We start from the raw sequence: 14,872 nt of genomic DNA on the forward strand, positions 1-14,872 counted from the left end.
CCCGCGCCCCGGCCCCGCCGGCACGGCCTTCCCCGGCCCCGGCAGCACGGCCCCGCCGCCCCGCAGGACGAGCTGCGGGAAGAACCGGGCGTGGGGCTGGGGCTGCCGCCGCTGCCCAGCTACGAGGAGGTGAAGCATCTGCCCAGCTATGAGGAGGCGCAGCGCTGCCCCAGCCGCCCTGCCCGGGATGGGGATGGGGAAGAGGAAGGCTGGGTGTGCGGCTGAGCCCCCGCGTTCCGGAGGGACGCAGCGGTCCCTGCAGCGCCGGCATCCCCGGGAGGGATGCTGGACGTGCTGGATGCGATGGGATGCAGGACAAAATGGGATACTGGACATGATGGGACACTAGCCACAACGGGATGCTGGATGCCATGGGATGCTGTAAATCGTTGGTTCCCAAGAGGGATGCGATGCTGGACACTGAGGGCCCCAGGAGGGCCAGGACTGATGAAAAGCCCCCGCTCTCCAGGAGACATGCCATTCATTCATACAACAGCTGGAGGACACCGGGACCTGCAGCAGGGACATGCCTGCGGGACACCAGGGCTCACATCATATCCCCAAAGAGACCAGCAGCCCCAGAGCTGCTGCTCACCTCCCTGCTGTGGGCTGGACAAGAAGAGAGCTGAGTCGCCCAGGGCTCTTTTGCAGTGTCTGCCCCGTGCAGGGAGCGAGTCCTGAGTGAGCAGGATGAGCAGAGAGCCAGCACAATGGAAGGTGGCAGCCAGGGACAACGCGTGCACTGGAGGAAGCTGACTTGGGGACATCACCTCTTGCATGATGACATCACTCAGGTACAGTGATGTGAAGGAAAGGGCTGCCTGCAGCTCAGTCTGTGCCCAGATCACAATGTCGTGAGCACAATGCCGTGAGCTCAGCCTGCTGAAGCTGTCCTTCCACGAGGGTGGGAGCAGGAGGCAGGGGCAGTGGGATCTGCAGCAGGAGCCTATTCCTCCCGCAACCCTCAGCATTTGTACAGAGCCTTTCATTTCTCAGCAAGGCAAACGGAGGAAGGCAACCTTCACTGCTTGCTAATAAAATCCTGGCACCCTCTGGCAGCGTGTTCTTTATTTCCCTGAGGCAGCTGGAATTGAGGTGAGGCCTTAATTGTATTTTTCAGGGGACAGGCAGCCCAGCAAGTGTGCAAAGCCCCAAGGAACGTGAGACAGTGAAGAAAAACCTGTTCACACAAATCAGTGCTGGTCCCATGCGGGCAGCGTAAGGCTTCAGGGTCAGGATTTTGGTAGGAGCCTCACTAGAGAACAGGATGACTGCAGGCAGTCTTCCTAAATGAATAAGCCATTAAGCTTCTCATGAAGTTTTTCAAATAGCTACGAGATGGCCAAGGGCAGAATGGTCAAAATGGCCAAAATTCAGAGAAAGCAGACCTGACCCTGCATCACTTTCTCACACGGAGCTTTTTGGGTGACGTTAACCCAATGCTTGTGTGAGGATGGCTGAGTGCACATCCGTCTTCTCAACAAACAGGCAAACCTCAGGGAACCCACGTTGCTGTCCCATTTCCCCACCCTGACCAGCAGGGTCAGAGGTAAGGTTGGCTCCTTCAGAGCTTGCTCTGCTTTCCCCCCCATTTTCCTTCTATTTCTAGGTGGTATCATCAATATTGGTCAAGAATTCTACTTTAAAAAGCTGCAGCGATTCTCACCCCACCCTCCTATGCCCTCAGTGTTACCTTTTCCAAGCCTGGTCCCACAGCTGCGCTCGCAGAGCTTGGTGTGCACATGTGCCACCAGTGCAATCAGCCACCGGGTTGGTACCCAACACGAAATCTCAAAATCCAGAACGTGCCGAGCTTCCAATCCACCGGAAAAAGAGCAGGGAAACAGGTTCAGCCTCCTGTGCACAATGAATAACCTTTGTGAGTCCAGCTGGATAACTTGATGTACCAATCCCAGAACATCCAGGCCAGCACACACACAAGCCTTTGCCAGGTCACGGGTAGTGGGTATTTAACAGTCATTAGTGAGTATTTTCTTAACTTTTTCCTCGCATACTTATTATGTGCATAACTCTTAGAATCACAGAATGATAGAATTGTTAAGGTTGGAAAAGAACACTAAGATCATCAAGTCCAACTATCAACCCATCCCCACCATGCCCACTAAAGCATGTCCCTCAGTGCCACACCTACTCTTTTCTTGAATGCCTCCAGGGACAGTGTCTCCACTGCCTCTTATAAAAATATTTTCTACATTGTCTTTGTATCTATATATATCTCAGACTTTGCCAAGGTTCACTGTTGCACCAGGCACTTTCAAGAAGCTGAGTGAATCTGCCTGCTGTGCTTTCAGCTGGCCTCAAGAAGAGCAAGACTGAGTAGGGATTCTGAACTTGGTATCACCACTAAGCTGGTCTTTAAAAACTGCCTACATTGCATTGCAAATCTGAGCCAGGGTTCATAAATTTAACATTAAACACTTGCCATTAGTGATATTTTGGGCTCAGTTCTGGAAGCTGTAAGTGCTTTCTGCAAGTCAATGGGAGGTGTTCACTGTGTCCCATGTCAGTACATCAAAACACTGGGGAGCTTCAAATGAGCTACATCAAAACTGTTGTGTTATTTAACAACCAGGTAAATCAACTGGGAGATCACCTAATGCATCACCTATTACCTACATTAGAAAAACAAACAAAACCAACAACAACAAAAACCAAATCCCAAACAAAACGCTTTATTTGATGGTTTTAATTACGAAATCAATAAACTATGCAAAAAAGTGTCATATAATCACTTACAGAACATGAGAAATTCACCAGGTGTACAGATATTTAACAGGTTGATGGGAGCATTTAAAGGATTTATAATATAAAACGTCAGCTATGAACAACCTGCTCACATCTTTGCACTGCAAAGGGCTTTCATAAAGAACATCTAACAAATGCAGACACTTTCCTATGTAAAAGAGAACTAACAAGAACTGCATCAACTCTAGCTCCTGTTCCCACTGAATGTTTGCTGATTTTTACTTCTGTTTGACAAAATATGCCTGCACAAAATGCTCAAGAAGCATTTATTAATATGGATAGGAGGTCAGTTACTGCTGTACAGTTACACTAGCTCTTACTGTGGCACTGGCTGCTGCTCGTTCTCTTTCTTTAGCAATTTCCATCTCTATTTTGGCTTTGATTTTATTCCAGTCAACTTCCAGCTGCAAGAATAGAAAATGAGTACACAGAGGTCAACCAACATTGTACAGAGAGGTCAGGTAGTATTCACTAGCAGTATTCATTCTTCAAGTATTCATTCTTCAAGTATAACAACTTACAGAACGAATCAAAAGCACAACTGAATTCTAGCAAATGGATCTTTCCACCTTTAAATTAAAAAGTGTAATATTTTTAAAAACACACCATTTCATTTCATCTGACAAAAACAACCCCACTGCATTAGAACAGGAAAATAACCTGGATCAGCTAATATCTAACTTAAATATCATGAAATCTGCCCTATAACTCAGAACACAGCTCTTTATCAATAATATATGCAGTAGTGTTTTTGACTGGAGTTAAAGTTCGCTAAGTTAATTGATGGCATGTTGCACTTGTTATCTGATATAACAGAAATCAGATTTCTGCCTGATATTTGTCTTCTACATCAGTAAGTGTTTTAGCTGTATTTACATTTTTCTGCAGCTGCAGAGACTCGTCATCTTCTGGCTGTATTCTACTTCAGTCAAACTTCAGACAACAGATACAGCACAATACACACTGTGCAGCTGGGTGCAATAGTTGTCTTTGTTTCCAAAAATGCTTGACATGAAAACATGGATCATGGTGCACTTGATGACTACAAAAACCATGTCCAAAACCTGGACAAAAATGTATTTGCAACGTTTAGTTTCATTGCTAGAAAATGAAGGCTGTCAAGGATGGGATGGGGAAAAATATCTCAACTGCTGCCCAGGCAATTTTCAGAGTAGCTGTTATCCTGTTAACCAAGTTGTGAAATAACAAGGATTCTCTGCTGGGGAAGATGCAACTGCAACACCCATATTCTCATGTGAAAAGGATAATCCCCCAATTCAGGATGCATTTGCTGGGCCCAGGTGCTTTGGATCTGATGACTGAAATCTTTATGGAGCTCTAAGAAAGAATGTGTTTGCTTTAGCAGATGTCACACAGATGCTAAACATACCACAGAAAGGGCTAATTCTACCATCCAGCCCAGAGAGTTACTTGCCCATGAAGCCAACAACCCTTGCCAGTAACACCTAGAAACTGCCAAGATATGGATTCTCAGTATACATATTAGGTTCATAATACCTTATATATAAAGATGTGAGATATAACAACTAAGCACATTGTTTAGATTCCACGTCTGATTGCAGATCAGTGGTCTCAGCTGCAGTACAGAAAAGAGGTAAGCGCTCCCTGTACAAGGCTGACGCAGCCTTTGGTGGTGAAATGGAAAGTGAGAGATCTTTCTCTTCTCCAAGAGGGAACAGCAACATGATTATTTTTTCTCTTTGATGTCCTGACCACGTTCTTCCCAATTGCTGTTTGAGTCTGACGGGTTGCATTAAGAATTCAGATATCATGGTACCAACAGCATCAAAGTGACTTCATTAGGTAGGTCCCCTCCTAGCTTCAGATCCAGCAGACAAGACCACCAGAACATGGATATAGAATACAACTCAAGGAACTTCCTGCACTTGACACCCGATTTTGAAGACTGAGAGTAAGGCCAACCCCCTACACAGGCTCTGCTCACACCTTGGCCCTGACAAGATGTTACTGCTTAGGAACCCTTCCAGCTTTCTTGATGATTTAAAGATGGGACAGTATTATCCAAAAAGGCTCTTTCAGAAGCATCAGGGGACTAATGTGATTTTTTGCTCAGTGATGGATCTCAGTGTGGTAGAAGACAATAATCTCAGCTCAGCAGCTGAAAATGCTGCGTAATAACAGTGCTTGAAATCCACTGTTATTTTTCTACATCTCCTAGGTAAAGTACTGAAGAATTGGACCGTTCAATAAGTGGATAGGTACCGTGCAGACTTTTATTCTTGTTTACGATATGAAACATCCTCAGAAGTGCTAAAAGCTAATGACTTACATTAGAAATCAAGCTTTACTGAAAGTGTAATGAGCACCATCCAATTAAAGGATCTGAGCTAACAGAGAAGATGCATTTCCTGATCCATCGGCTTCGGTTGATGAAAGGACGTACTGAAGTACATGTCTCTTTTCACAGCTGCACCCTCAGAATGCTTCGGAACAGCAAGTGGAAGAGCATAGAGGCTGCTGAATGAAACTGCTGCCTAAGGTGTGTATGCAGTACCTCTCGTAAGGGTTAGGCACAGAAGATAGCCCGGTGGAATCTAAGATGCATTCACCTTATGAACAATAAGATAGCTCCTCAGTCTTTAAGATCTGTCAGGTGCTAGTGCATTGAAATAACCTAATGATTACAGAGAGGCTGTCCAGAGGTTTAAAAAATAATATATATAGCTATTTACCATATTTGACAGAACAGTTCATAGTTCATGTTTAATACATATCTGGTTACCTTCAAAGTTTGTTATTGTTACTATCCATGAAAGTATGTAAAAATGTTGAAGACATTGAAGAGGTTTGCATTCAACCATTCTAAGATCTAGCTCCCTGTTTATAGAAAACAACTGTGCCTTCATTTGCATAATCCTTGCCAGATACTAAATATATACATTCCATATCTGTGCCTTCACACAAAACACATGCACAACGGTTACTAACCAAGTAGCCATACACTGAGCTATGAATTTGCACTGTCAGATGTAAAATCTTGAGATTTGCGTCCACATTTGAACCGAAGTAGGAAAAATGCAAAGCAATTCCACCGTAAAAATGGCTGCAAAGAACTGGCTGACCTAAGGCTGTAGGAATAATTCCAAGGCATACTTACACCTTCTGCATATTGCAAGAATCTTTTGTTTGTTTCTTTTTTACCAAAGTCCTCTAGGAACTTCTGTCGATAAGCCAGGACGGTGTCAACATGTGTCTTGTGCTTTACTGCTAGCTCTAGTGCCCTGGAATAAAACAGAAAGGGGCTTGTCAGGCTGTATCATGCTCTGGCACAACTACAATCAGCAGGGTTTTACAAACCGATACGCTGAGCAGCGTTTCGGCTGCAGGCAAGGATTCCTAATCTACAGGGCCAAGTAGCTCCACATCAGTATCAATCACAGGAGGTTAAAAGAAGCCAATGGATGTGACTGTCTACTTTATGATGCATGCTACGAAAAATATCCAACAATTTATTTCTGTTGACAACCTCATCACATCGCTGGAACTCAACAATAGGAGTCTTTATTGCAAGAAAATAGAAAAGAATGCTTAGAGTTCAGCACTCTCAATAAAACAGGCAAAATTAATCATTTTTAAGAACATTACTATAGTCATAAATTACTTTTGAATATTGCCATCCTATGCACTGAAGTGCTGTGTAACCTATGCTGGAAGTATATCGCATAGGTGGGAAACATTAGCCATTGGACTAGTATCATTGACCACATTCGTGTTTTCTTCCATATGAATCTCATAAGAAATAATGTTGGAAAAAGTATGTTTTTTATGTCATACATATTAGGCAACACAATCCAGAATAGAAATACGTGGGCAAAGAAAACTTTTTGCCCCCAGTGATATGAGCATAACAGTTGGGCAATTAGTAGCAAATGGCCCCAGAAGATTCTTTCAGAAAACGTGTGTTCTTGTTCAAAGGAGAAACTCCTACTCTGTTTTCTCATTCCTAATTCATATTTCATCCACCTACACAGTGCTGGGAGTCCGAACAGCCACATCCCTATTTTTAGCAACAAGACATTTCAAAACAGCTTAAGTTCTTCGGGGGTCACAAGCAGCTCGACGTTTTGCTAAGGACCTTTCTATGTTAACAATATGAAAAAGGAAAACGTTATTGAAACATGACTCTAAGCATGTTTCAGTGTTTTATCACAGAATACTTTTATCTTCTAAATCTGATAGAAAAAAAAAAAAGCTGTTTTACTTCTTTAGCTATTTAGCTCTGGACAATTACAGATAGAAAATTCCTGAGGAAACTATCTGCAATAAAACAGTTGAACTAAAAAATTTACAGGTTCTCTTAGTAAGACTGCTTATGAACATACTGTATTTAAAGAAATACTACCTATCCCAGTTGTAGAGATTAATGTTGACTTGAATAGCTTGATAAATAAGGCCTGTTTGAAGGAGTAAGGTTTCAGCTTCTTGTGTGTTTCCACTGAACAAGAGAATATGAGCCATCCTTGACTCTTTTGATGGAAGATCTTTGATGGAATTGATGTACTGAACTTTGTCAATCTGTTAACAAGATGCACAATAAGTTTAATGAGAGAAATCAATTAATTAAATCAGTTTCGCAACAATTTAACTTTGAAACTGTTAAGTCCACTTCCTTACCTCACCAATTGATGCATAGGCAATTTCTGCAGTCGCCATGTCTTTGTTAGCAACTGCCATAGCAGCTAAACATGCCCACATGGTTTGATCCTGAAATGAAAACATACGCAATTCCTACACCTTCAAATATTTAACATTACAGTAAGAACGACTCCTCAAAGGAAGCTCATAAGTCCTGAAAATAATGTATAAAAATGCAATACTTCCCAGTATGCCATTCACTGCGCTGTGGTCTGAGTCTCTTAATAGAAAGCCACGATTTAATTATTTCTCAGAAATCCCTCATTAGAAAAACTCTGATGTTGTGATCAGCTGAGACTGACAGTGGCTGAAGGAATCATTAGTTTTCAGCATCTCAGCCAATAACGAACTCTTGCCACAAAATGATTTTATGACCTCATCATCATGCCTGTCACTAACTGTGGAACTACAGTGGAAAACAAAGCACTGAGCAGGGTTCAATTATTTTAACCTCATTCATACCAACCTCGCTTCACAAATAGCTACTGGAATTGTGCTACTGACAATAACCAATCACTTATGATAAGTGTACTACAAATGAAAGGTAAAGGAAAAATTACTTGACACTAGAACTCTTTGAAAAGTAAATAAGTTCTTCAAAAATTTGGTCTCCACCAGGATACTTTCAGTTCATTTTATGTTTAGAATCAAGACTTAGAAAAGCTAAAGTGGTAATGGCAATAATATTATGCCGTGTGCTCTGCTTTCGTGGTATTTCTTTTTTTGTGCACTTAAGGAAACCTACCACTAATTTTAAGGATGATTAAACTCATTGGATGAAGCCAGCCATAAGAATGAAGTTAACGCATGAGAAGTTTGACAAAACCCCCCACTTGAATTAGAAAACCTTCACAGAAAGAAACAATATTATGAATATTACTGCTGATATAGGTGTTTTATTTTTAAAGACCCCGTGATTATTCCAAAAAGTTAACATTATACTGTATTTGAAATTTGAAATTCCAGTTCCCACTACTGAATAGAAGCCAACTATTAAAGAGGCAACAGTCAAACTGGTGACAGAACTGGTGTTATTTAGCCTAGAGAAGAGAAGGGAGACTGTTAAAGCAGCCTTCTGGGATCTAGAAGAGGTCTACAAGAAACATGGAGAGGAACTCTATCAGGAAGTGAAGTGACAGAACAAGGGGTAACAGTTTTAAAATAAAAAAGGGTAGGTTTAGATTAGCTATAAGAAAGAAATTCTTCACCATGGGGGCAGTGAGGCCCCGGCATTGCTGCCTGCAAAAGTTGCAGTTGCCCATCCCTGAAAGTGCTCAAGGATGCTGGACAGGGCTTTGGGTAGCCTGGTCTGGTGGAGCTGTCCCTGCCCATGGCAGGGGTTGGAACTTGGTGGTCTGTACAGTTCCTTCCAACCAAAACCAGTCTCTGATTCTATGAAACGAGGGAAAGGAGGCAGGACTTAGGGGGATTTTTCTTTAGCACTGCCAGACTCACCTCATCTGTTGCGGTTGCCTAAATACATACAAAAGAAAGGGAAGGGAAAAAAGAGTGAAATAGAACATGAAAAAATACTGGACAAAGCTATGTGGAGATACAGAATAGTTTGAATCAGATACATTAAGGCCTAAAACTTAAGCTTATTACTAGCTTCTCTGAATACTTATGTTTAATTCATCTGGACTTTGGTGCGACTAAAAATAAGAATGTACAATTTTTCACCACCAGCCCCAAAATTGTCAACAACAACGCAGAATGGAAATAAGACCCAACATCTGATATGCAATCACCACTGTTAAAGTAATATTTGAAAACAATTTCACTGTCGTGTTTTGTTTGTATCTGAATGTTGCTGAATATTAAAACTTACCTTGACAAAGCGACACAACCTGACAGCATCTTCCCACTTAGAGCTACTAACATACTCATGAAGAATCACAGGGAAAGGTGAAATATTCATGTGAATAAGTGATCCGTCTGCTCTTCTAATTGTTATTTGATTTCCAACAAAATGTACAATCTGAGGGTTTTTGCTAAAATCACTGCACAGAGAAGGAAAAGTCAGTTAGCATTCACTTCTTTCATATTGAAAAGAACATAAAAAATTTAAGGAAATATTTATTATTAAAATAACAGCATGATTCTACTTTATTTTCAAAGCACATGGAAATCTAAGCACCTAGTTACTCAACAGTTACAGCCCTTTGGTAGCTGCATCGTTCCCTAAGAATAAAATGACAGCAATGCTGACAGAAAGGCAAATGCAAATTGGATATTTGTATGAAAACAAACTTAAATATATTCTTCAGTAAAAATATTTTGGGGCTCCCATAACTCTTAGAAGGAAATTATTAATGTAGTTACTCTCTAGGAAGAATTTCCTATCACATATACGTGCTGAAGTAAGTAAACATGATGAGACAGAAATAATGTTATCTGTGACCAGATATTTTGACACTACTCATTCCCAGCAGATAGTTTAAACAGATCAACTTTATTGTTTTAAAACAACAAAGACATTATTTTGAAGTATCTGATTAAATTTTGTTCCTGCATCAAGATGTTACACTACTTTCAAACTGTGCATCATTACTTGGACACCATAACTCTCTGAGGAATGAATGAAACGGTTAAAATATATAGTAATATTAATGACATCAAAAAGAATACATTACCTTGCATCTTTTTCATACAGAGTTTTTGTTAAAAGATCCTTATCTACATAGACTGTGTTGGGGTAGTACCAGACCGTAAAACGGGTGTCCTGAATCCCACAAAGTAAGTTAGATGTGTCGTTCCAAGCCAACGTTTGAACCATTGTTCCTTAATTTAAAGATAACAGAGTAAGGTGAAGTTCTACAAGAATCTCCAAAATACATGTATACTTCTTGAAACTTCCCTGGAGGTACTGAATGGTCAGACCTCACGCTTGCTGGATCATGAACCTGTCTACAGAATTTACTTTTAAATCTTAACATTTAGGTTTCTTCTTACCTATTTTGACAATCTTCTGTTCTTTTCCAAACCTTTTAACTGAAGTAATGTAAAGGTCTCTGTTCTTATCAATAAAAGCTATTTTTCTTTCATTTGTAAGTCCTTTCTGGTCCAAAGCAATCTCGACAACTTCTGTCTGAAAAAAGAAAAAAGAAAAATCTGATTATTGTTTTGGAAACTTGTGTCATGGATTACGTCATGTTCAAACAAATGAACGTCAAGACAACTGGATTGTGAAGGCAATTTTTGTGTGTTTTCTCTGTTGAATTAAGCATCATATCAGTTGAATTTCATGCAGACTAGAGCAGAACTACAGCAGAGAAGAGTTTAGGAATTTACTACAAGACTACAAAAAAAACTGGAAGTGGCAGTCCGAAAACCACTATTGATTACTAATTTCAAAACATAGTAAGAGATACTATAGCCTTCACTTTACCTTATGGGTTAGAGATTTTCCATCTCCCAGTGGCTTGCCGGAGACAGCATCAAATATATTGATAACTGAAGGAAAAAATATGGTTTATTAGTTAAAACCAACAGTTCTCCGTAGATTTGAAAGTCACTTCCATTCATTTTCAGAGTATAACTTACTGTAATTCACACTCTCCCTGTGTTGCCCTTGAAAATAAGAAGACAACCCCACAACATTCCTCCTCTACAATGCTCTGCCTACGTGACCCATCTTTCTGGGACATGCAGTGAAGATTTTGTATTTGCAACTTGCCTAAAAATAAAGTTTCTCTTCCTTTCCTTCTCTCTCTCTCTATATGTGCACGTGTGTGCTGCACACACCACCACGTGTGCACACAGCCCCTTTATACCCACTATGTATATCACACATACCCCTACAGTGTGTGTATATACACACAGACACACAAATGTACATACAGTGTGTGAATATGCACACAGAGACAGATGTGGGTATTCAAACCTAGAGAAATCAGTACCACTATAATGAACACCAGCTGTAACTTAAACACTTGATTCAGCATTAGTTTGTGGAAAACACAGATGTGAGAGCATTTCAGATGCTTGATGACACATCCCACCTGACGTTCCCACTTGTTACCTGTAAGCACATGCTATGAGATGAACATACACGTTCACTCCAAAGGATGGCGATGTTAACATGTTAATCCTGCTGTGTCTGCCTTTCACTAGGACGCAGGATGTTGGTTTGAGGTCAATGGTTATTTAGGCAGGAAAAAAAAGAAACTGCAAGAGCAGGTGTTCAGAAAGCATTGCTTGAGTTTGCAGAGGAGGAAAGGAGAGGGTTTTGCACAAGCGTTGCTCTTGGCAGCTGGTTAAATATACAAAAGAGAATGAGGTGTTCCTGAGAAGGGGTATTTTTCTCACTCAATTTTATGCATGGCTCCCTGCATGACATTTATTTTGATCTAGCTATACAAACCAATTTCACTGCTACTGTAATACCCATAGGAAGTGAGATTAAGGCAGCGAAAACTATTGCACCTAAGTGACAATTAAAACTGATTAACTTTTCACAAATATCTTAAGCTACAATGCTTACATGATAGTTCAGAAGACAAGTGTTTGGGTGTAATCTCAACATCACTTTGCAATTACTTAGAACCTAAACTGTCTCTGTTTTTGTATCTATAAATTAAACATATAAACAAAGGTTAATTTCTCTCTTTGATCATCCAGAGAAAGAGAACAGCTATGGTGTGCCTCTAACACAACACATGCTGCACTTCCATGGGATAACTCCTTTAAACTAAGGCCAGCAGCTCCTTTCTGAGAAGCTCTCCTCCCTCCTCCAGCCTCCCTACAGAACAAGGGAGGATACTAAGCACAGAGGTGCATGGTTTTTTTTTTCTGGATTACTGGAAGAGGAGGAATACCCATGGAACTGCCCTGAAGTTATGCCTGGCTGTATGTTGGAGTCAGAGAGCACGCAGAGAGCTCCTTGCTGCGACGTGCAAACTGCTTCCTGCATCACACTCAGCCATCTCAGATATTTCTATAATGCACTGCATTATGAAAAACAGATCTGCCCTCAAAATAGGGCAAAGAAAAAAAATGCATCTGCTAGGGTGAGTGCAGAAGAAGAAACAGGCTCAGATAAGCCACAGCTTCCTGTGCCAAGAATCTGTTTTCCCATGTGCTGGCATATTATAAGGCTTTTTACCACTACGGGTGGGACTCGTAGCTAGGATAGGAAAAGAAAAATCCCTATTTATTAGCAGAATGGGAGCTCCTACCAACAGGATCATTTGGAGGGCTTATTTTGAAACCATAGCCAGAAACCTAGCCTCTGTAAATTACAGTTCTGATAGAGATTAGCCCGTGTGCAGAGCTGCAGACAACATCTTCAGGACACTAAAAGCAATGGTTGGGAGTTGGAGGTACAAGACCAAGAATTCCTACATTCTGAAACTGTTTAAAAGTAGCTGGAACCACAGGCAGGATGGTTTCACCATTTCACTCTAACACAAAACCAGCTCCTGTGCAGATGGGTTCCCAGTGGAAACAGGGGGAGATGCCACAGGAGAAATACAGCTATAAGGAGCACCACAGCCCTGGGCTGGAACATTTGCATGGCCTATAAATGACAGCGCACTGAAGTCAGAAGTCATAGTGCTGTGGGATTTCCAGTGACAAATTTAAATCGTTGCACAGGCAAACGATGTATTTGCATTAAGAGAGAACAATGGAAAAAAAGCTGACAAAAATTTTCCTCTATCACTCATTAACATAAAAAGTTCACTCTGTCACATCACATTTTATAATTACAGTGCTTCTGATGCCAAAGCACAAAATTCAAGACCACAAAGATCATCAAGAAGACAACAGTGAGACAAAGCACCACAGCCTCGCAGCTACGGTCACATCAGCTGCACAGAAAACTCAGCTGCTGTAAAGACACAAACCCCAAAAGCCTAAAACAAAGAACAGCTGAGTGCTACAATTAATCACGGTTAGGGTACTGGTAGCTTCTATGAGAAACAGTCAAACAGAAACAAAGACGCTGAGGGACTTCTTTAGAAAATCATCTTTAAGAGTGAAAACCCAGAGTGCAACTATTTACTGCACATATTCCATGTTTTCTGATGCATTACAAACATGTAGAATTTCAGAAGCATATCATCTTTTTTTGATTCTTTAAACAAAGGTAAGTAAGACCCACAATTTCGAGTCATTTTTTTATTTTATTATCATTAATTTATATCATAGATAAATTCTTTGTGCTCTATGCCTTCTCTGTACAATAACTAGGCTGAGTGAGCAGGGAAAACGAAGTGAAATACAGAGACGCTGAAAACTTCACAATGAATTAGTAGCAAACACGGAATGATTAGAACTGAGAACTCACCCTTTTCATCAGCTTTGTCTTTGACTGCCAGGGTATCATTACTCAAAGATACCGTCTGGGCATTTAAAATGTCTGTTCTCATTCCTGGAAATTTTGGAGAGGAAATTAATCTTCCTTCATAGGAATATAAATAAAGTCCTCCACCATCTACAAGAAGAAAATGCCTACGAAAACAAAACAACACTTAAAAAAAAAAAATCCAGCAACACAGAAATGCAAATCATTTGATAATATGGAAAAGAATGACGATCACTTCAGCCATTTGAAGACAACAGTCTAACATCCAGCAAATGTTTTCAATTACATGACATAACTTCTGAGCCTTACGTTTCAAAGTTACATTCTGAAAGCTCTGTGAGGATGACTTTGGTTTTAACGTGGATGTTATCTTTTTCCATAAGACGTATTTATTATCTGGAATTACAGTGATTCTCTTGGTTACAGATACTCTAAGATTTATGTCTTGTGTCACCTGAGGACGCAGCATTTGGCTGCACACAGAACGGCCACACGTTGCCCCACAGAGAACTCTGACCACTAGTTTGTGCACTGTGGGTATACACTCGAGAAGCAGCTCTAACACCCACAGCCAGCCTTAAGATAGAATTACCTGTATCATTTCCTTCAGTGTGGACTATAATGTAAAGAAAATAGAAGACACTTCAGAACCGATTGTCATCTATTAATGTTCAGGGCGTAAGGAAAACAACATATTTGCCAGAACACATTCCAATCATTTACACAGTATACAAATAGTTCTGCACAACAGTAGTTGTTTGCTAAGGACAGTATCTGTAGTTCACAGACACGAAACATATCCATAAACAAAAAGCCAGCTGGTGGGCCCCAAACTATTGCAGACCCTCCTACAAAAGTACACGTGTAGATCTCTGTGACAAACGATTTCCAGGAAATACAGACGGGAACATTTTTGAATTGAAAAAAATAAGTCACTTCTTGCAAATGCAAATACAAATATATGAGAAAAATGAGAGTATTTATTTCTTGGTTTGCATAGCTGGCAGTGTTTCTAATTAAACATGGAGGCCAAAGACAATTTCTATAAAGTATATTCTGCTTCAAAAAAAAAAACAACACAAAACATCAAAAAGCAGATGTTAGTGTACTAGAGGAAGATTT

At 40.7% G+C, this 14,872-nt stretch overlaps 1 protein-coding gene across 7 annotated transcripts in view; it reads right to left on the minus strand.

Moving 5' to 3' along the window:
• The window catches only part of IFT80 (intraflagellar transport 80), a 54,902-nt gene that overhangs the window by 8,184 nt on the left and 31,846 nt on the right, over positions 1-14,872 (minus strand). For 6 of the 7 annotated variants that reach the window (XR_002437749.1, XR_002437748.1, XM_021393647.1 and 3 more), the window contains 10 exons: positions 13,733-13,896; positions 10,832-10,896; positions 10,396-10,531; positions 10,077-10,224; positions 9,272-9,443; positions 7,423-7,512; positions 7,151-7,323; positions 5,906-6,029; positions 3,087-3,170; positions 1,694-1,857 (listed from right to left, as the gene is read on the minus strand). Coding sequence is in view for 5 of the 7 variants with exons in the window: in XM_021393647.1 (XP_021249322.1) it covers positions 1,792-1,857; positions 3,087-3,170; positions 5,906-6,029; positions 7,151-7,323; positions 7,423-7,512; positions 9,272-9,443; positions 10,077-10,224; positions 10,396-10,531; positions 10,832-10,896; positions 13,733-13,896 (1,222 nt within the window). In the remaining 2 variants the exon portion in view is untranslated. Of the gene's footprint in view, positions 1-1,693; positions 1,858-2,677; positions 3,171-5,905; positions 6,030-7,150; positions 7,324-7,422; positions 7,513-9,271; positions 9,444-10,076; positions 10,225-10,395; positions 10,532-10,831; positions 10,897-13,732; positions 13,897-14,872 lie in introns of those variants that run through there. The other variant, XM_021393649.1, reaches the window with a different exon arrangement.

Source organism: Numida meleagris, chromosome 4 (genome assembly GCF_002078875.1).
Source record: "Numida meleagris isolate 19003 breed g44 Domestic line chromosome 4, NumMel1.0, whole genome shotgun sequence".
Taxonomy (NCBI): domain Eukaryota; kingdom Metazoa; phylum Chordata; class Aves; order Galliformes; family Numididae; genus Numida; species Numida meleagris.